This window comes from Musca vetustissima, unplaced genomic scaffold (assembly GCF_032173495.1).
Source record: "Musca vetustissima isolate MV318-11 ecotype Yass unplaced genomic scaffold, APGP_CSIRO_Mvet_v1 utg69497, whole genome shotgun sequence".
Taxonomy (NCBI): Eukaryota; Metazoa; Arthropoda; class Insecta; order Diptera; family Muscidae; genus Musca; species Musca vetustissima.
The window spans coordinates 1-22,579 of NW_026883721.1; the positions used below are offsets into that span (position 1 = coordinate 1).

At 33.2% G+C, this 22,579-nt stretch overlaps 5 protein-coding genes across 5 annotated transcripts; 3 read left to right on the forward strand and 2 right to left on the reverse strand.

Annotated features, from left to right (window-relative positions):
* The first annotated feature begins 3,737 nt into the window (after positions 1-3,737).
* On the forward strand, positions 3,738-4,359 carry LOC133330740 (heat shock protein 27-like). Its single transcript, XM_061539151.1, has one exon. The coding sequence runs from the start codon at positions 3,742-3,744 to the stop codon at positions 4,357-4,359; it is 618 nt and encodes a 205-aa protein (XP_061395135.1). The 5' UTR covers positions 3,738-3,741.
* A 1,806-nt stretch (positions 4,360-6,165) lies between these two features.
* Positions 6,166-6,843, reverse strand: LOC133330742 (heat shock protein 27-like). Its single transcript, XM_061539153.1, has one exon. It carries the CDS (start codon positions 6,818-6,820, stop codon positions 6,167-6,169), a length of 654 nt encoding a protein of 217 aa, XP_061395137.1. The 5' UTR covers positions 6,821-6,843; the 3' UTR covers position 6,166.
* A 3,372-nt stretch (positions 6,844-10,215) lies between these two features.
* LOC133330737 (heat shock protein 23-like) lies at positions 10,216-10,827 on the forward strand. The gene has a single exon (XM_061539149.1). The coding sequence runs from the start codon at positions 10,216-10,218 to the stop codon at positions 10,825-10,827; it is 612 nt and encodes a 203-aa protein (XP_061395133.1).
* A 2,705-nt stretch (positions 10,828-13,532) lies between these two features.
* Positions 13,533-16,499, reverse strand: LOC133330745 (nuclear exosome regulator NRDE2). Its single transcript, XM_061539157.1, has one exon. The coding sequence runs from the start codon at positions 16,497-16,499 to the stop codon at positions 13,533-13,535; it is 2,967 nt and encodes a 988-aa protein (XP_061395141.1).
* A 2,191-nt stretch (positions 16,500-18,690) lies between these two features.
* Positions 18,691-20,772, forward strand: LOC133330746 (kynurenine formamidase). Its single transcript, XM_061539158.1, has 3 exons — positions 18,691-18,820; positions 19,918-20,022; positions 20,090-20,772. Exons 1-3 carry the CDS (start codon positions 18,691-18,693, stop codon positions 20,770-20,772), a joined length of 918 nt encoding a protein of 305 aa, XP_061395142.1.
* Positions 20,773-22,579: the final 1,807 nt, after the last annotated feature.

Genomic DNA, 22,579 nt, shown 5'->3' on the forward strand with positions numbered 1-22,579 from the left:
CATACCCTAATTTTACACCTCCATGGTGATCCTAAATCAAAATTTCAGGATTCCAACTCTATCGGTTCACCAACAATTCAAATTGTACAAAATTTAGTACACAGGAGTACCAATTTCCAAAACATCCTACATACCCCAATTCTACACCTCCACAGTGTTCCTAAATCAAAATTTTAGGATTCCAACTCTATCAGTTCACCCACAATTCAAATTGTACCAAATTTAGTACACATTAATACCAATTTTCAAATCTTCCTACATACTCCAATCCCACACCTCCACAGTGATCCTTAATCAATTTAAATTGTACCGAATTTGGTACACTTAGTACAAATTTCTAAAACTTCTCACATACTCCAACCCTACACCATCACAATGATCGTAAATCAAAATTTCATGATTTCAACTTTATCTGTTCACCCACAATTTAAATTGTACCAAATTTAGTACACATTAGTACAAATTTCTAAAACTTCCTACATATTTCAATCTTACACCTCAAGAGTGATCCTGACTCCAAATTTCATGATTCTAGCTCCAGTTAGTACCATTTAGTACCCATAAGTATTATTTTCTTAAACTGAATCCTGAGCCTAATCCTACATCCCTACAATGATCCTAACTCCAAACTTCATTGTTCCAGCTCTATATCCGTTCACCCAAATCCAAATTGTACCAATTATTGTACGATTTAGTACTTTTTGTACACATAAGTAAAAATTTCCAAAACTACGTACATATCCCAATCCTACACTCCGATGGTAATGTTAATTTCAATTTTCAGGATTCCAGCTCGATTTGTACCTCCAAATCAAATTTGTACCAAATATAGTACCATATAGTACTTTTCGTACACATGAGTACACACTTTCCAAACTCTCCTCATATCGACCCTACTTCTCAACGTTAATTTACATACTAAATTTCAAGTTTTTAGCTCACTCCATTCACATGCTACGAAATTGTACCAAATTTAGTACATTCTAAACATAACGCCAAGTTATGACCTTTTTAGGGGGGATAGTCATATCAGTGATTATATTCCCCTCCACAGGGATTTTAATGACATTAAAGTCGAATTTCCTAACAGGGAATCCTGGACTAGTGGCTCCCTACCTCTGCCAGCTCTGTCAATCTTCACAGACGGGTCCAAGATGGAAGAAGGCACTGGCGCAGGCGTCTACTGCAGGGAATTAGGTATACGAAACTCATATAAACTCAACAATGATTGTAGCGTTTTTTCAAGCAGAGATTCTTGCAATCACGAAAGCGGCCGAGATAGTAAAAGCACTTAATACAGACTTTACAGGACCGGTGACTATTTACGTAGATAGTCAGGCGGCCCTGAAAGCGGTGAAGTCGCATACTATAAACTCGAAAGCAGTTCATGATTGTAAGACCGCTCTGAATGATATACGTCAAATAGTTGGGTTATGCTGGGTTCCAGGACATAACGATATTGAAGGGAATGAGATAGCCGACGAGCTTGCTCGAGGGGGGTCACAGTCGTCCAGTCTTCTGATTGAGAGATCTGTGAAACCCCCTATTAGCTATTTCATTGGCAGAATCCGCGCGTTCTATTGCGAGGTAGTCGGCAACAGATGGCTAAGGGAACCTGCATGCAGAATCTCTAAATCTATCTGGCCAGAATTCTCTCATAAAAGAACGTCTTCGCTGCTGGATCACAACAAGAGGGAGATTAAGATCGTTGTGGGGATCATTACTGGTCACTGCAAAGTTAGATCTCTCACTTCTAAGTGGGACTCCAGTGGAGAGGATTACTGTCGTCTATGTGAGGATGAAGAAGAAGTGGAAACAATTGAGCACATCCTTTGCAAATGTCCATCGCTGATCAGCAGAAGACATAAACAGTTTGGATGTTATGAAATTGATAATCTAGTCTTCTTCTCCAAAATAGACCCTAACCTAATTCTAGGCTTTGTCAAAAAATTGATTTGGCTAAAATAATGTCTCTTCCGCTCCCACCTATTCTAACTAACTCTTCCACTATCTTTTCTTCTTTCTCTTTATAGGTACACCTATACATAAAGGATGATCACAATGGACATAGTTTCCGAGTGGACGGTTGTTACAACAGCCGTACATCCCAAACCTAACCTAACCTAGTACATTTTCATACTTTTCGGATAGTTATAGTTCGAATTTCCAAAAAACCCTTTAGTACATCTATCCTACACTCAATACAAATGGTATCACATTTAGTACTTTTCTACCGTTCTAGTACGAATTTCCAAAAACCCATCAACAGACGGACGGACGGACGGACATGCATAAATCGACTCAGAAAGTGATTCTATTCATATTCTCAAAAGGAACCATGGGCCTATAAAAATGCCAGATTTTTTCAATAATAATGCCATTAACCGGTGAAAAATAACAGGAAATTGATTTTCGATGACATGAATTTTGAACCAATTAAACGGGAAAATCAATTAGCAGGGATTAATTATCCGAGGAAATTTACATGTGTTTTCGTATGCAATATTTTGTTGTCCCATCATGTGGTTCAATTAAACGGGTAAACCAATTAACCGAAAAATACTGTACTTAAAAGTGTAGGGTAAAAGTACCAGCAAATAAATAAAAATATGAAGGAAATAGTATGTGATTTATTCAAAATTTTCATAAAAACAAAAATCAATAAATAGTAAAATATATTAACTATACTGGCACGAAAAAAGAATAAAAATTCGTCCACGTAATTCTGACAGCAATGTCCAATGTGATAGAACTACTAAAAATAGATATAGAAATAAATATTCAATGAATACACTTATTAGATTATAGATTTGTTGGGGTAGGGCCAGCCAGCCCGGCAACCATGCAAAACAAAACAACGAATGGTTCTGCTTTTGTTTCGATTGTTAACCACTCTCTCCCATAAAATAATATTCGCATGCTTCGTTTTTGCTATGCGAACTTGAAACAAAAATAAAAGTTTTGTTTGTTTTGGTTTGGTTTTGTTGTTTTATTAAACAAATTGTTGTTAGCGATGATTCAGCAGACAGCGATAATACCCGTAATTCTATAGAGACGCATTGCAAACGTGAATCTTATCAAAACCAAAACATAAACAAATGAATGTATGTCTGTATGTATTTTTATCTACGCAACATTTCATTGGATTGGGGAAATAACTAGAAGGTTCATGAATGTTGTAAGCAACTACATCTACATACATACATACTATATATTATAAATATTAATAAAAAAGGATATGAATGATAAATAGCAAGAATTTGTTAATGTCTGCAATATTCCAGACAAGAATTTCCATGGGGTTATTAACAAAAGTGTACATACATATTTACCTATGTACATATGCAAACTATTAAATATACCGGTCTCAAAAAATGCTTTTTCGTTGTTATCTCTCCCCTCTCACAATTCGAAAAGCAACCCGGTCGGACCATTTCGTTCTCTATCTCTCTCTCTCTTTCATAATGTTTTCTAGAAAATATTAAAAGAGAAATCGAGAAAAAAACTCTTTGTTAAGTAAAGAGTATATAAGCCGCAATGGCGTCGAAAGCGGTATGTTCAGTTTGAATTAAATCTCGACAAAAGGTATATCCACAGCTGAAAAAGCTACAGAGCAGAATAAAAAATCACAAAAATCTTTTGTTGGTCAACGTTCAAAGAAAAAAAAAACCAATAGGCAAAGCAAGAAACAATTTTTCATTTCAATAAAAAGAAGAATTTAGCAATAACCAAAGAACAAAGATGTCGATAATTCCTCTACTACGTGAACTGGATGACTCCTTCAGCGAATTTGAAGAACTTTTGGAGGCTCCATTTGGTCTTGGAATACATCCAGTGGACATCTTCAGACCCCGTCATCATCGCTCCTTAGTACTACGTCCACGCAATCGCTATTATCCCTATCTAATAAAATACACTCGTCCACGTAAAGAGTCGTCGCATGCAGACAAATCTGATCTCGTCGTTCCCACAGTGGGAAAGGATGGTTTCCAGGTCTGCATGGATGTTTCACAATTCAAACCAAATGAACTAACAGTGAAGACTGTCGATCGCATGGTGGTGGTTGAAGGAAAGCACGAAGAACGTGAAGATGAGCACGGCCTAATCCAGAGACAATTTGTACGTAAATATACACTGCCCAAAGGTTATGATCCCAAAGATGTCGTTTCCACAATATCGTCAGATGGTGTGTTAACTGTTAAAGCACCCCCACCGGCAATAAAGGGAAAAGCGAATAACGAACGTATAGTTCAAATTCAACAGACCGGTCCAGCCCATCTGAATGTAAAACAACCGGATGAATTGAAAAAGAACGTGGAAGCATGCAATGGTGCTGCCGAAAAAATGGACACCAAATAACACCGAACCAATTCACTACAATAATTCCTGACTGACTAGTTTTAAATTCATTTCCATGGTACAATTTGCTACTAATTTGTGTTCATTTCCGATTTCATTAATTTTAATTTAGGATTATATTTAAGTTTGTATGTATTATATTGTTAAGTTTTAATAATAAAAAAATTGAACTAAAAAATACGTATATGTATGTGGAAGTCATTTGGGTGGGTTTTATGGTGGGGTCAAACATTAACATTTTTGTATACTTATTACATAAATATATACTGATTACATAAATATGTTACTATTATGGGAGGAAATCCATACTTCTTGAGAAATTAGGCTAGGGGCGAAAAATGGGCTGGGGCCGGGGATTATTAAATATGCATTTAATTTTATTCAATCATGTATAACAATTATTAATTTGACAATGTTCCACCTGTCCATAGGAGAAAATCTCAAGCTCCGGCCGAAGGCCGTCTACTGAAAAAATTGAAATTAAAAGAGAATTCTGCTCGCGTAGCCCAATTTTCCCCCTGTCCATAGGAGAAGTCGTAAATCCCCAGCCAAAGGCCGGCTATGTAGAATAGAGGTGTGCAAAAAGAGAGGAGAGTAAAGTAGAAACCGTCATATGAAATGTCCTACAAAAAGAGAACGCAGAGAACGAGCATATTGATGCAAGTAAACAAGGGAAACCAGTTCCCATGGTTGCCCAGCATTAATTTAAGGAAACATTAAAATTTAAAGAAAATCTTGCTCGCGTAGCCCAATTTTCCACCCGTCCATAGGAGAAAGTTTTAAGCCCCGGCCAAAGGCCGTCTACATAAAAAATTAAAATTTAAAGAAAATTATGATCGAATAACTGAATTTGTACTTTTTATTACTGATCGGTTATTTATAAGTAACTTTTAGTCTAGTGTAAACAATAATGTACTTTACATTGGAAAGAACGTTTATACGCGTTCCGAAGCACGAAGTCTACCCAATAAATTATGTGGTTGTAATCAGCTCCAAAAATATAAACGTTTCGGAGTGGTATTCTTAAATATATTTAATAAAACGTGGGGGTATTTTTATAACTTTGGAACCCCATATCTCGGGAAGTACTGATTTCCCCACGAAAAAAATATGTTGCTGTAATCAGCATTAGAAGGGCTACATATGGTAAAAATTTCAAAAAGTTCCAATTTTTTTCTTAAAAAACAACTTCCACCGAATCGAGGGCTGATCAGAAAATTTTTACCACGTTAATGTTTTAATTACGTTACCACCACTGTATATAATATGGGACCCGAAAAACATTTTGAAAATTAATTCAAACATCTCCATCTTATGATGGAGGCTACAATTAACAAAAAATTAAATAAAGTCCTTTGGGACATTTGGAACAAATCAAGTTCAAGACACACTTATATTTAAATACAAATCTTTCGCTGAAGGACTTTTGGAAGGCTATGCACAGAATCTCATAGAAAATAGTAAATAAATTTTCAATGTCCTGAATTTTGGTGGGAATTTAACAAATGTAACTTATAGTCATCGTGGGTAGTTTCTTTGCAAAATACAAAAGCGACATGTACGTAATAAATAATAATTCATATAATTTGAAGTTTTACAAAAGTGAATTTTATTCAGTTTTTTTTTTTTTAATTTTAGATTCAATACAAAGTCTTTTTTCTCGTACAATGTGAATGTGAAATGAATACATGAGAATACAAAAACGAAAACGAACACAAAAACTAATTCTAATTCAAAGTGATGTCCGAATAAAATTTGAGTAATATGGAATGTCTATTTAAGTTTAAATTGAATGAAATCATAGCATTTATTTGGCACTATTTTCCTCAGAAGTCTTTTCTCCAGCTGCAGCTCCATTTTGGGTTTGTTTTATAGCCTGAGCGACTTCCGGTTGTTTGACATTTAAATGTGCTGGACCAGTTTGCTGAATCGGAACAACACGTTCATTTTTTATGGCTTTATTAGGTGGCGGTGGAGCCTTTACAGTAAGTACTCCATCCGAAGAAATTGTCGACTGAACGTCCTTGGGATCGTAGTCCTTAGGCAGAGTATATTTGCGTATGAAATGACGCTGAATCATTCCATGGTCATCTTCACGCTCTTCATGCTTTCCCTCTACAATTACCACGTTGTCAACAGTTTTTACAGTCAATTCGCTGGGCTTGAATTGCGATACATCCATGCATACCTGGAAGCCGCCATCGCTGCCCACTGTTGGCATGACACTAGTCATCTCATTTCTATCTCGGTGTTGGCGATGATGATGACGTCGACCACCTAGCATATAAGGCGAATAATATGGGCGTCTGCCATGCAGCTGGGCCAAACGTGGACGAAAGATGTCCACGGGATTAATACCAAATCCAAAATCATCGTCCAATAAACGATCCCAATCATCCAAACTGCGATGTTCAGCATCCAAGTCACGGGCCAAGTGCATCAAAATTGGTACCAGAGACATTTTCTAGTTATTCTTCTTTGTATACACACACAATTTGTCGGTATATGTATGTTTCTTTTTTGATTTTCCTCTTCTTCCTTTTGCTTCTTCAATAGCCGGGGAATACAAAAATACAAGTTGCAATATTTAGCAGCAAAGCGCACAGCACTAACGCAAACGACCAAACTTGTCGGTTTTCAAGACTAAAATAAGAGCAGAACAAAGCTTGGCAAGTTTATAAGGCAAGTTGTTGTTTGCAAAAAACAAAATGCAAGAGCGTTCATCGGAGAAAACAAAAAGTGAAAAGAGAAAATGCAGAAAAAATACTGTCCTTTGTTCTGCTCTTCCAGAAATTCTAGCTGTTTCCAGAATAAAGAAGAATACTGGGATATTTCTAATGTACTCATATGCATTATAAAAAAATACAACATACTTGCATTTACACTAGAGTACAGAATTATAGTGCTAAAATACGACAAAAATTCACTTTTTATTTATTTACAAAGAATCATAACATAATTACAGAAGGTAGTCTCATTTGAGAAATTAATAATGGCAACACTTTTTTTTAATTTGGAATTAATCTCTCAATTTCAAATTCAAAAATAAATTCCAAAAAATTTTATGCAAAAATGTATATTTTCTAAAGATTTTAAGTATTTAAGCATATAAATATTGTTCTTAAAGTACGTTTACATTGTACCGGATTTGGTTAACCCAGTGGGTTTAAATTGTCAGTTCCTTTGAATATATGCCAAATAAATCCTCATAAGGGAGGATTAATAAGGTCACCAAGATAGCAATCGAAATCGGAAAACAGCTGTTTTTTCTCAAGTCTACTGTCAAAAATTTCGACTTTGTTTATGTTTTCATAATGGAAGTCAATTCACAATAATGCATTTTGTCAGCAAACTTGAGAGGTATCGATGACCTTATATATAGGCCATGACATGGTACAATAACAAGAGTTATAGTACGTTTACATTTAACCGGATTTCGTTAACCCACTGGGTTTCAATTGTCAATTCCTTTGCCTATATGTCAAATAAATCCTCATAAAGTAGGTTAACCCCGTAAAAAGTTGTAATGTATATGCCGTTTTAGGCTTACTTGATTAAATTAATAAAAACTGTAGTCTAGTGTAATGTCTTGTAATATTTATGTACTTATAAAGATATTCAACAGGCTGTTTGGTTTATTTGACATAATTTTACAATTTTAATTCGCAAAAAATTAATGGAATGTCAAGTTTTTTCACAATATGGACTTGCAAATATGATTATAATAAGAATTCTTCCTAACACTCAGAAAGATTTTTCTCTGAGTACTGCAATGTTGAACTTTAATTACAAGTGAATTTGATTTTTTTTTTAATTTTTTTTAACACATTTACAAATTGAGCAATTGTTTTGACAGAACAGGGGCTCACAAAAGGAAATATTTTTTCATAAATTTACTTTTGGCAACATTCAGCTTTAAAAATTTAAATGAAAATACCTTCCTTCCAAATGTACGCACAGGATGTGTTCAGTAGCAAAAATTGCTAAATTATTTATATTTATTAATTTTTTTTTTGAAGTTCCCTTCTTCTGAAGCCAATAAATATACGTTGTAACAACCATAGTTACGTCTTGAAAATAATGTGCAGCTTCAAAAAATATAAATTTTTAATTTTCTGAAAATATGCCAATCAACACACAATTTTATGGAATTTATTTTTCATTTTATTTGAAATTGATGTATGACGTTCGTCATTATTAATTTCTCAAATGAGACTACCATCCATAATAACGACATGGTTTGACGCTATTTGTTATTAAAAGTTCATATTTTGACAATGAATATCTTTATTGTTAAAAAAAAACATAAAACTACTAAACTTATCTCTATTAATAAAAATTTAGACCAATTTAAAAACCTTGATAATCCGAAAAATTTGGCTGGATTGGGGTCTGCAATCATCCGGATTAAATAAATTTTACTGTATAAAACTTTCATAAAATTTAAAGGAATTAATTTTTTACGATATTTGAAATTGAAATTCTTATGAGTTACGTATTGAAAATGAGACTATCTTCCATAATTATGCCATGAACACTGTCTTAAATTTATCGAGCTTTGTCCTCATTACAATAAATGAAGAGAAGTATATATTACGTATGAGGTCTGCGGAGAACATAAAACAGAATGAGTCCTTATTTTGCAGGATATATAAAGCAATGATGTGGTTTACACCTTCAGATATAGTAATAATTCAGATATAATAATTTCTTCCAGACGACACCTGTAATGAATGCTTTCCATTTTAATTGGAATCTTCCATAATTATGCCATGAACACTGTCTTAAATTTATCGAGCTTTGTCCTCATTACAATAAATGAAGAGAAGTATATATTACGTATGAGGTCTCCGGAGAACATAAAACAGAATGAGTCCTTATTTTGCAGGATATATAAAGCAATGATGTGGTTTACACCTTCAGATATAGTAATAATTCAGATATAATAATTTCTTCCAGACGACACCTGTAATGAATACTTTCCATTTTAATTGGAATTTATTTAAAACAATTTGGCATACCATTCAAAATGACATGTTTGTCGTCCTAGTGCAAATTCATATTTTCAGTTCAGTGCTTTACCCACCCGGTAAATCATTCGAAAGACATTTTTAACCGTTGAACTGGAAAGTTCTTTTGTTGCCTACTGTTGTCCATTCCCATCGCACATCAAAGAGTCCTTTGACAACATGAAGCATTCTTATGCTGTATATCCCTATTATTCTTACACATGTATGAATCGGAATTTTCCAGATATATATATATATATATATATACATGTATTTATATACATATATCATATATTGTTTACTTACGCACATATTTACTGACCCAGGGCGTAGGAAACTGAATATGTTTGCAAATTGCGATGGATTGTATTTTGTCCGAAGAGATAATATTATGACAACAAGAGAAGAGAAAAAAATTAGTGTATCTTTCTCTTCTCGTGTCGTTATTCTCTTTGTAAGAGAGTATCAATAAAACTCTCTTACAAACAGTGTGTGTCGAACACAAAGAGAAAATGCCATATGATTTTGCCCGTGTTTTGAGAACGGCGGCAAAGTTCTCGAAACAAAACAGTGTTTGACTCACTCTCCGACAAAAACAATTTCTAGAAAACACTCGTTTTTTCACGAAGGGGTGGGAAACAAATATAAAAAGCTGCCGCCAGCCGGCAGAACTCAATGCAGTTTGAGAATTCAAGCGGTAAACAACAAAAGAAAGTTGCAAATCGTTCGCGATAAATACAACAATCGTTTTAATAAAAATTCTATAAAGCAAAAACAAGTGAAACAATCTTAAATAAATTTAATTTTCGCACAGTTGAAAAAAGTAAACAGGAACAAAAGTTTAAAAATGTCCAGCCTAGCATTGTTGTTGAACCTTCTCGACGAATTGGATCGTGAAGCTCCATCCTACTATGGCAACGATTTCGGTTTGGGTCTATCGCCTTACTTGATCCATAGCCATGCCCACCGTGAACCTATAACTAACTCTGTCGGATATACTCTACCTTTGAGCTTGCTAAATCGCCTGAGTGAACGCCAAGCTGCCAGATCTCGTCGCGGTGAAAAAAAGGAAGACCGTGTATCACCCGTTGGTAAAGATGGCTTCCAAGTTTGTATGGATGTGGCCCAATTCAAACCCAACGAATTGACAGTCAAAGTCGTCGACAATTGCATCGTCATTGAGGGTAAACACGAAGAACGTGAGGATGAGCACGGTTACATTCAGAGACACTTCGTCCGTCGATATGTCCTTCCCAAAGGTTATGATGCCGAAAAGGTAGCTTCGACTCTGTCGTCGGATGGCGTCTTAACTGTCAGTGTACCAAAGCCTCAAATTGAGGATAAATCAAATGAACGCGTCATCCAAATTCAGCAAACAGGACCAGCACATTTGAATGTGAAACAGAATGCCGAGGAAAAGCCAGCCGATTCGAAGGACCAAAAGGAAGAGAAGAAGTAAAAGCATCTGTATCTAGTCTAGCCGACGCATAACGTTACACATTCATACTTACGATAGATTACCCAAGTATTTGAATTAAATACTTTATTTTAAACATTATTATAGCATTGTCCTTAGTTGATAGCATTTGCGACTTTTGATGACTCATCATCACTCTAGAAGATAGATAGTCATGTACTTTTAATATACCAATGGAAACATATGGAGTGATTCTATTCTGTTCGTTATTATTAATACATTAATATTTATGTATTTGTGTTTCACTATGTTTTACTATTAATATTCATCTAAAATTTCATTTTTGTAAGAAATTTTCATTCCACGACAAATAAAATAAACGAAATTGAATTTCTAAAAAATAAGTAAAATGAAGAGCGACTTTTTCATTTGGGGGTCAATTCCATACCTTCCTCCATAATATGGAAGGTATATTTGTTTTGTTTTTCCTTTTGTAACGCATCGAAATAATCATTTCCGACCCTAAAAAGTACATATATTCTTGATCAGCGTAAAATATATGTCCGTCTGTTGTATCACAGTCGTATTTTGTCTGCAATCAGGTCAAGTTCGGAGATGGTCCACGTTTAGGCATAGCTCTCATATAAGGCTACCTCCCATTTTCGGTGTTTTGTGCGCGTTTTTCCACCATATTCGCTGTAATTTATTTGTTTATTCATGGTATTTCAAAGTCCGAAGAACACACATTTTAAAATTGACTTATTAATATGAAATATATGTAATAGATAAATTAAAAAAGTAATGTATTAACACGACAATAAATAATATCCCATCTACATTTCCCAAATTGTCAGAACGAAAACTAGCAAAAGTAGCAGTTAGCTACAAAATCAAAAAAAAAAAAACTGTCTTCAGCAGAATAAAAGTATATATATTTTAACATGGACTCAGAGTATACTAAACATAAGTTCATCACATAAAATAAGTACAAAAATGTATATAAAAAAAGTTACTTGAACATTGGTATACAGAAAAAATATATTAAAAATTAAATTAAATATATGTATGTATGTATAAAAAAATAATTATAATTAAATAAAAATATAATTAATTTCGAATAAAATCTACTCAAAAGCAAATCTCTCCACTAAAAATTATAAATATAAGTCAATTTTTTCGGGTAGCCCCCATAAGGACACCACCCAATTTTCGGCATTTTGGGGTTCTTGAACGCGTTTTTCAACCAAAAAGGGTCAAGCCCCCATATAATGATACCTTATATAAACTTGCGCTCTAAATTGCAATAGTTTGAGGATTTTATACTCTAGCATGCGTTATCAATATCGGTCAACGTTTTGGGGTTTTTCGGATTTTAGGATAAATCCCCATTAAAATTTGCTGAAATTTGTATATGTTGGTGTACATAATAGTTTATATAAATCGGTATAGGCCTACTTTTTGGTATGTTCCCTATATGTTCATTGCAAGTATCTGTCAAGCAGGGACGTGCGCAGGGGGAGCCCTGGGGGCCCGGGCCCCCCCGAAATGAATTTTTTTCACAGTAAATTTATGTTTGCAACAGCGAATTTTTTCATTTTGTACTACCGGGCCCCCCCCCGAAATGAAATCCTGTGTACGTTGCTGCTGTCAAGTATACCTATGGTGGAGGGTATTCAAAATTCGGCCCGGCCGAACTTAACGACTTTTTTCACTTGTTTAATTCCTTATTTACTTAAAATAAACCCATGATATAAACCTAACATAAATCAGCATATAGTACGTATGCCAATTGCAATTTGTAGACATAGTATTGACCATATTTATGACATCGTCACGAAATCTGATCAACTGATTAGAATGTCTGTTTTGGTAATGGTTGCTAAATATTTAGCGGGTCAAATTAACTCGCTAAATATAACAACATTTCATTACTGTAAATATTTTCTGAGATAGAAAGCATTTGCATACATATGTGCAGCATGTTTTTGTAATGTTTTTTTAAACAAATTAATAGTCATATTATTCGTTTGATCTAGCTAGCATATCAAGTGTCCTCGTTTGTCCTTTGTTGATGGTATACTTTTTAATTGTGAGTCATCATTGGAAATGGCTATGTTTCTATGTTGTCATGCATAGCACAATAATATTATGCCATGGTTGTCATGACTTCTTCTCCTTCCAACGGAGTTATATTCAAACATTCAGAATCCTTCGTAAATCGTACTCGAAATATGGACACAAAAAAACAATTCATTTTACATTTCCGTCCCTTTCGGTATGTTTAACATACTCAATAGTGATGATGACAGAAGGTTGCGCAGATGACGACATGACATCATCCTTATTGCATTATAATCTATTACTGAGAGCAAACATAGATGGTTCATGAAACATATTTAAAGGATATGAACAATGGTATAATATTACAAAATTTGGTATAGCTATCAACTGGTCACATTTTTTTCTCAAAGTAGCCTTCTGGGAGAAACTATTCTGTTATGGATGAAACAAACATTTAAATGTATTCTCTACTATATTTTGGAAAGAAATCATAATGTTTCATTAATTTTTCGCGATTTAAATTATATGCTGCCAAATAAACAACTTTTATCATTGAATTCGGGTCGAAGCTAAATTAAAGCATATAAAAAATTAATTGTACCTTGTATTTTATTTTATACACACTTTCTTTTATTAATATTATTATTAATTTTATTAATATTATTCAGATAACACACACAGACAAATTAACGTTCTCGTAAAATTTCCAACTCTTCTGGCAATGCATATATTCTCAATTGTTTTTCGATAATTAAATCTTGCAAATGTGATAGTTCTTGTGGTACGAAGGTGGCACCGTCCAGATACAAGGCCTTACTCCAGGGACACTCGTCCAGTGCGGTCAATAAACATTGTTTACTCAATTCAAAAGAACAGCTTTGATCCGACAAGCAGCGTAAATAACATCGCCAAAACAATGAGTTGCGTCGCAATGCCAGTAAGGGCGACTGCGTCAAACACGACGACGAGTTTGTGTTTTGAAGATGGACAACCATTTTAAACAAATTCAAAATACGTTGCCGAACTATCGTTTCATGATAGTGTAAATTTGCATCTGACAATTTACTGCTCGATTCAATACCACTGATATCGGACAAACTGCTTACAAATCGGCAACGAGCCAACGCAATGAGAAAAACTATGGATTTAATAGATGTCTCAATGGCTAAATATCCGTGTCGTAATTTAAACCAAGGTAAAGAAGATTGACAGCCCCATTTTTGTAGTAGAAACAGATTATTGGGATAGTCGCTGAGGCCCTTTTCAATGCTCTGTTGTATCAATGCGTGAGATATATAACTATTGCCACCGGGCATCTGTAAAATATTGATATAGATTTCATAGAATTGTTCCCTGAGATATTGATGCCTTGAGTTCTCCTTCGAATTGAATTGGACCAACAATTTCTGAAGATATTCTAATGCCTGCTGCTTCTGTTGTAGCACGTACAGCAGAAGTGTGTACATTTTCAGATGCGTTACTGTGTTATCGGGCAGAAGGTATTGTTCCAACAACATAATATTTACATTCTCTTCGATTTTAATGAGATTGCCAACTTTTTCTTTGAGCACGTTTAGAGCAACAAGTTTTTTGGCATTCGTTATATGATTAAAATCCGAAGCCTTCAGCGCGTATCCTGACAGTATTATACTGACTTTTTCTGTGATCTTTGAGTTCAGAAGAATTTCGCCATATGTCAGAAAGACATATGCCAATTCGGAATTAAGATTTTCTTCTTGGTTGTAGGCCGTTATGAGATTTTTAAAAATATTCTCCACAGTTTCCAAAGGCGAACCGGCTGCATATTCATAACGAGCAAATTCGACATAGAGCGTTAGGCAGTTGCGATTGTTTGGCAACTTTAGTAATGACTTAAAAAGCTTTCTACCACTTTTTACAAAATCTGTGTCTAATTTCTTACTAAATTCTGCCGATTTCAAAAGAAGCCATTGAAATCTTGACCATAACACCAGGAACAATAATCGTTTCTTGTCGTCAATTTGTTCATAGGCCTTTGAACAATTTAATAGGAACTTTTGCAAACATTCCGAATATATCTCATGACCTATGCAATGATTTAAGAAACTCGGATTACATGCCATCTCTTTGGATAGATCGTAGAGGCTTTCAAAGAAATCCTTATGATCCAGGGATAAATGGTAATTTGGATTTAGGTAGATGGCTAGCATATCTTCAATGGCGTCAGTATCTCCCTCTAGGTGCATTGCTAAACAATGACTGTGAACAAATGGAACCTTCAAAAGTTTCACAATTAAAAGTAGTATTTTCAAGGAGTGTTCCCTCGACTGCAGCGGATACACGTAATGACAGACATCTTCGTTGAAAACAATCCTTTGAGGATCAGAACATTTGGCAGACGCACCAGGAAATGGTAGGAAAAAGAACGCCTGTCTTAGTTTTTCAATTCGCAGCCAAATCTCATTCATTGGCAGACCCGATTGTAAAATCAGTTCTTCGAACTCTACACAAGCTTGTTCGTCCTGCTCGCGTGGCTCCAAATCCTCGAGAATACAACTATTGGCAGGTACGTTTAATTCCACAGATAGTTTGATTAACGAAATAAATTGTTCATAGAGGCCAGATTGACGCAAGAAGAGGGCACATGTATAAAATAATTGCATCATCACCTGATCACCGGCCGTAGCGACATGCTGGGATTTCGGATTGTGAAACATTTTCTTCATGCAACGTTCATAGATTCGCAGTACATCGGGCACTGTACATCTGGCCATTGTACCTTGCGTGCACATAATTTGAGCCTGCCACAAAATCAAGCTGTGCGGATCCTTGGCCAACAATGTGTCCAACATCTTGCTGACGTCGTGAGAGGTATAGCACTGTGTAATGGTGTCTATGTACACCGAATACAGATCCTTATGAAATGGGTGGAAATTCAAAGCTTTCTCAATATAGTCGATTTTCTTTTCGGCAATTCTCAAACGAGACCATTTGTACGGATTACGATCTTGCAGAGCAATTAGATCTAGCCAATTTTGTATTTCTCTGCAATTTTCCATTGTTTTACGATTGAGTTCGCCCATTTTCGAGGTGTACTCATTTTCCGTGAGCGGATAGTTATCACTGTCATTTTTCTCCATAGTCTCCAGGTACTTTATGCAGTTATAATAACGTTTTAATTTTACTTTTCCAACATAGCCATAGTTACGTCCCAAAGTGTAATGATGTACGCGATAGCGTGGGCACGCGGGTTTATGCAAAGTTTTTATCGAATTGTATTGTTTAGCCTTGTTTTTATCTACGTAAAATTCTTCTTTGCCAGTAAAATCTAAAGATGGAACTATTGGAGGTTCAGGAATAGTTGGCACTGGATTTGTCTTATCTTTTGATGTCTTCCTTTTCTCTTTTGTCTTATCTCTCCTTCTTTGTTTAGCTTTACTTTCGCCATCACTGTCTTCACTATTGGAGTCGGACGATGATGATCCATCGCTGGTGGTTGAGTTTAGATCTTCTGCAAGTTGATTTTGTGTGGAGTGTCCGGTTGTGAATTTGATGACGTCGAGTGGAAAACTTGTATTCTCCAACCACCCAGATGTTGAAGGTGGGTCAGTAGACTCTTGGTTGATTATATGAGGGTCTTTATTTTCGCCAGAGTACGCGGGAAACAAGGACATGTTATTCTGAAAATATATATGGAGGGTGTTGTATTAGTATTATGATATAAAATTTGAGATTCATTTAAACGACATGTTATAGTGGATATATTGTGATTTATTTATTCGATGATTTATTCTAAAAAATAGAATTAATGTTGAGATAAATTGGTAAATGGTTTGGTTCTCAATCGAATTGGATCAAATTTTATATTTTTGCTTTAATGTTTTAGAGACATAAAGTTTAGTGTTTGATAGTTCAACAGTAATAACTTGTGGAACATTTATTGCACGGACGGAGGAGTGAATTAATTACGTCCTACCTGCATTTACTGTCAATGTGATTTTAATAAGTTGGAATGGTTACGACTAAAGGTACATAAGTCGAAGAAATTGAAAACATTGGATGACCATATCCAGAGGTTACTTTTATTGAAAGGTGCCTCGGTCGAACTACTTCTGATGCGAAATCTTCCACATCAAATCGGATAAACTGTGTTAACGTTGAATCACTTTCTAGTTCCGGAAAGCACAAGAGATCTCAATCGTCCATATATATGTAAACAGCGCGGTTATCTACTTCTAACTGCTAGCATAGAAAAGGTCGATTTTAAAAAGTTTTAAATGGAACGACCCGGAAGAGTCGAAAAAAGCAAACTCAAACAAAAATATTAAAAATTCCAATGTTTAGTATTAAATAACAAAGAGGAATGCAAAAGTCGATTATCGATTAGTCGGCTGAGTTTGAGTGTGGCCAATATATACACATTTTTTGAATAATAGCGATTTCAGAAGTTTTCTTTAGCAGTGTACACACTATCACTTTTTAATGACACACTTGCTCAATTTTTTCCCGATATCATAAAGGAAAAATTGTTATCATTGTAAAAAACTGTACATTCTCACAGATTCTGGAAAATGCATTTTTTAAGGGAAAATTGAAAACAATTTCTATTAATAGAAGATTCGTACAGGTTGTGGAACAGAGCAATTTACTATTATATTCGATAACATAAAGGAAAATTCGTATTGGTAGTAGTAAAATTTAGTAGATTCTTGCAGTACGGAATAGACCAAATGCTTGTTTCTATTCTCAAAAACATGTGATCCCAAGAAAATGTCAAGCACTTGCAGAAACAGCTGATTAAAACAACAAACAATTTGGAGCAAAAAAATTCAGCATTTTTATTTTAAAGAAATGGATAACATGCGGAAATTGATGTTGTGTATAAATACTTGCATTTTCTATACCCATTTAATGTTTAAATTCGAAATAAAATTCACAAAACAATCAATTTGCTTGAGATCAAATTCGTTGTTTGTTTACAAAACATGACAATATAGCTGAATAAATATCAGCTGATGGTAAAAGGAAATTCTTACAGTAAATGTTCCTTATAAAAATACTCAGTAACACAACTGTCAAATCTTTTACTGGACTTTTGGATAAAGGAACAATATTTTGTAATAATTAGGTTCCTTTGTTTACTCAATAATTTGTACACATTTGTAAAAATTATTACAAAATGTTGTTCGTTTACCCAAAAGTCCAGTAAAAGAAAATTTGTTGTTTTTTGTTTTGCTACATAAAATCATTTATAATATTCAAAAAGTCTAGTTATTCTATGAATGCTTATTATAATGCATTCATGATTCTATATACAGAAAAAACTTGCCATTTTCATAAAAAAATAGAGAACACAACCCAAATGGCTTTCTCTTAGAAGAAATTTTTGCCACGTCCTAATCTGAGTCGATGTATCTGCACAAGTTTTATTACATTGCAATTGAATATGTAAAACAAACATGACCCATAATTATATTAACTTATATAACAATAATATCCAAACAATGAATAAACCGAGATAAATTCAGAATGCACAAAAGCAGGAGCTCAACAAAATGAAATTAAATGAACCCCAACCCACTGAGTTCAAATTTAGATATAAGGATTGAGTTTAATAGTATTTCCTTTCCTTGTCTATACTCTCCCTTTTAATTTTTAAGAGCAAAATAATAACAAATTTTAATATTTAATTTATAAATATACTACCAATTCTGCATAGAAATATCTTTGTGTACGAACACTTTTCAATCACACTGTATACATAGTAAGCTATTAATGTGATAGTGCCACTTGCCTTTGCAATCGAGACAAACAGTGATCAAACAAGATTAGTTTGCATAGAACCACCACCCAGAGACATACAATATGGTTGACAATGAAATCGACGGAGATTTGGAAAGAGAATATTCGCCAAGTTTGCACACAAAACGATTCCAGGATTGCGACAAACCCAATGAAGAAGTTTTAAAGAATTTTGTAAATGTTTCACGAGAAGGTATGTAATTTATAATTTAGAAGTTTTATACTAACCATTTTAGATTACATTAACAATGTTCGAAATAGAATTAAGTCGATATGTAAAGTCGGCTGAAATACAAAACTCCGTCAAGGTAATGAACATTCTATAAACTCCATTAAAGTTTCACAATAAGTTATTGGATGTAGAAAAAAAGAAACTAAAAGCGTAACGAAATCGCATGTAAAAAAATTAAAAAAAATATAGAAAACACATAAATCGGACGATAATAGAAAATATTTATACTTAAAAAACCTATTTGAAAGAGATGCTTTGGAGCTTTTGATTTTAATTTGAAAAAAAAACACAACAAAACTTATTATTACTTTAAATATTATTAATAAGACCAATTTTACAACAACATTTTTGGTATTTAAATATATTTCCATCTTAGACCAATGTGTGATCTGTTATCTGTACGTCGCATAGCATTTATGATTTTGTACATATTTGAATAGTTTTAGGTGAAGTTAATTCCACGGATGTTTAGAGAAGAGGTGGGGAATGGAATACTGAAAATAAACAAAAAACATTCGAAATGGATGGACAGTGTTACCAAGCCTTTATTAAGGAAAAGATGCTAGATTTTGTTTAAAAACATGCTAACATTTTTAGAAATATGTATACCAGAAAAAAGTCCAAAAAACTTGTTATAAAGAATGTTGCTTATAGTTAATAATTAGATGTATAGTTCCTAATTTTTATACTTCCTTAACAAAATGAAATGTCCAATTCATTTTTTATTAAATAATAAATCGAAATCAAATTCTTCTTCATCATTATTATTTTAAATTTATAAATATTCATGAGTTTTGGGTATATTTGCAATCAAAGCCTCTCATATTTGGCCCTTTTTTCTCAGAGATGTATAAGGAAAATCATAACACCGAAAAATTATATTTATGATTTTTAATTAAATTGGTATATAAATAATAATTCAGATATGAAAAAATAATTTCACCCATATAGGGTTAATAAAAATGTCTAAATTCTCAAGAAATTACTAGCTTGATCCATAATTTTGGCGCATTCTCGCATGAATTATTGCTAAGAATTTATGTTTTCCTTCATTTCAGCAACGTCTTTAGCTCGTCGTTTGTATAAAACTCGTTTGGATATCCGCTATGGAGGAAAAAATGATAATCAACTACTTGACATTTACTATAAGGAGCAGGAACATGGTAAGATAACATGTAATAATTTCTATGTTTATTTACTGCCATCATCCATCTAAAATATTTTTTTTAGATACACCAATTTTAGTTTTCATTCACGGCGGTTATTGGCAAGAATTGGATAAATCAACAGCCGGTCCAATTGTACACACCTTTGTCGAACACAACTATCGTGTACTGTTGGTAGACTATGACCTATGCCCCAATGTGACTTTGGAACAATTAACCCAACAAATTACAAACTTCTATAAATGGCTGAAAATATATGCCCATAATACTGGAGCCACTAAAATATCCATTTGTGGTCATTCTGCAGGTGCTCATTTAGCGTTGCAATTATTTGATGATGAATTTTCGAAATTACAATTTTCTTTGGATTTTATCGATCACGTGTTTCTGATTAGTGGTCTATATGATTTGCGTCAATTGTGGCTATTGAATTGTACCAATTCCAATAATCTTCTAGGTTTGGACGATAATTCGGCAACTAAATTATCTCCAATTTGTTGTGAATACAATGATGAGCTGATCGACAAATATCGACAACAAAATATTCATTTGCATCTTATTGTCGCGGAAAACGATAGCAGCATTTTTAAAACGCAATCTCAAAATTATGCCCATAAACTGATGCAGTTAAATATGAATGTGAATTATCGTGTCTTTAAATGTTATGATCATTTTGATATAATTGAAGAATGTTCGAATTCTAGTTCAGATATTAGCCGTTATATGAAGAATGAAATGAAAATATAATTCAATAAATCCAAAAAATTATATAATTCTAATAAAGAAGAATGTGTGTGTTTAAATACCATAAATTATTATATATAGTGTTCATACTGCTACTAGATGTGTCAGTCTTATTCTGGACATCAATTCACCGTGAATTTGTTCGCTCTTCCCTTTAAAGTTATTCCGAACCAGAATTCGCAGCGAATTTTTTCACATTTCACTTTCCCCTTATTCTGAATCAATTTCGAAAGCGAAAAAATTTATATTCTGGAGTAAAGGGAGTGGGAGAATGTGATGACATTTTGTGCGACATTTCGCTAATAAATTTAAAGGTAGGTAGAACAACAAATTAATTTTATTCAATCACATATTTCTTCCCATTATTCGTGTATGTTTGGCAATGTCGTTCAAAGCGGTTTTTGCAATCATAGAAATGTTATTTTATTTGCAATCTGTTGTAGTTGTTGCACTAATTGACTTCAAAACAATAAATAAAAAACTGTTTCACATGCTGTAGTAGGTTGCCATATTTTCAAATATTAATTTAGTTTTACAGCGAATTCTTGATATTTCACATTTATATTGTTATAAAGTTGAAATAGCAATAAAAAGTAAAATTTTTTTAAAAAGAAAATCAAATAAACAGATGCCGATTCGAGTTTTCGAAAATGGTGGTTGAAAAAAAGATTCGTGTTGCCATATTGTAATTGAAGTTGTAATGTGAGTCGCCATATTGTAATTTAAGTTGCAATGTGTGTTGCCCCATTGTAATTTAATAGTGTAATATTATATTTTTTGATTTTTTATTAAAAATGTTTACTTTTTATTGTTATTTAAACTTTATAACAATATAAAGGTGAAATAGCAATAATCAGCTGTATATATTCATTCCGAATAAGGCGAAAATGTTAAAGCGAAAAAACGTTCAGAAAATATAAAATTTATAGAACGTATTTTCTGAATGGATATAAAATTAGATCCTTGAACCTTTGGTTTCATTACAGACCATTATAGATCAAATATTTTCCTTTTTTGGCCTTTATAAATTGAAATTAAACACATATAGTTACAAATAATTTAATTATTTTGTTTGTTTTTATTTTTATTACATACACATTTTATTTGTTTACATACATATTGATGTATTCAAATACGCATATACCAACGCGGACTTATTTTTTCGCCTTTAACGGGGATAATTGCATTATCGCATGTTATAGTTTAAAAAATATATAATTATTTCGTTTAATATTTTTTTTTTTTGCATTATATTTGAGTTTATAAAATTGTTTCAGATTATTCATACTTTTTTTCGTTTTGTGTTATTTATCTTTAATTTATCCAATAATGTGGAAAGAAAAAACGAAAAAAAACGCGACTTTCCATTCTATCATTATTCACTATTCAAGTGCTGTTAGAAAAAATCAATTAACGCAAAAATAGTTTTTATTTTATTTGTTTTTACAAAATTTTGTTTATTAATAATTTGTTCATAAAAGCATTTGATTTTGTTTTCAGTTTTGTTTTTTTTTACATTTTTATTCATTTAAGAGACAGAAAATTGGAGATTTTTTGATAATAAATTTCGTTGCGTTTAAGCACTTATTAAATAACAAAAACAAAAAGTAGAAAACGGGTGGAAAATAAAATGTTTATATATTAATTGTCAAATTTTCTGTGTGGGTGTGCTAGCTTATAAATAACTACTTCTAGTAAAATTGTTGATTTGTTGTTTTCTTATATAATCGTATATACAGTCTTTATAATGTTTTTTTTTATTTTTCTTGTTAAGCATAACGAACATATGTACGGATTTGATAAACAATAT

Excerpts from the sequence above, each read along its gene's own strand:
- LOC133330740 (XM_061539151.1), top strand. The coding sequence starts at position 3,742 with ATGTCGATAATTCCTCTACTACGTGAACTGGATGACTCCTTCAGCGAA.
- LOC133330742 (XM_061539153.1), bottom strand. The coding sequence starts at position 6,820 with ATGTCTCTGGTACCAATTTTGATGCACTTGGCCCGTGACTTGGATGCT.
- LOC133330737 (XM_061539149.1), top strand. The coding sequence starts at position 10,216 with ATGTCCAGCCTAGCATTGTTGTTGAACCTTCTCGACGAATTGGATCGT.
- LOC133330746 (XM_061539158.1), top strand. The coding sequence starts at position 18,691 with ATGGTTGACAATGAAATCGACGGAGATTTGGAAAGAGAATATTCGCCA. Across the intron at positions 18,821-19,917 it reads TGTAAATGTTTCACGAGAAG|CAACGTCTTTAGCTCGTCGT; the intron begins GTATGTAATTTA and ends CCTTCATTTCAG. Across the intron at positions 20,023-20,089 it reads CTATAAGGAGCAGGAACATG|ATACACCAATTTTAGTTTTC; the intron begins GTAAGATAACAT and ends TATTTTTTTTAG.
- LOC133330745 (XM_061539157.1), bottom strand. The coding sequence starts at position 16,499 with ATGTCCTTGTTTCCCGCGTACTCTGGCGAAAATAAAGACCCTCATATA.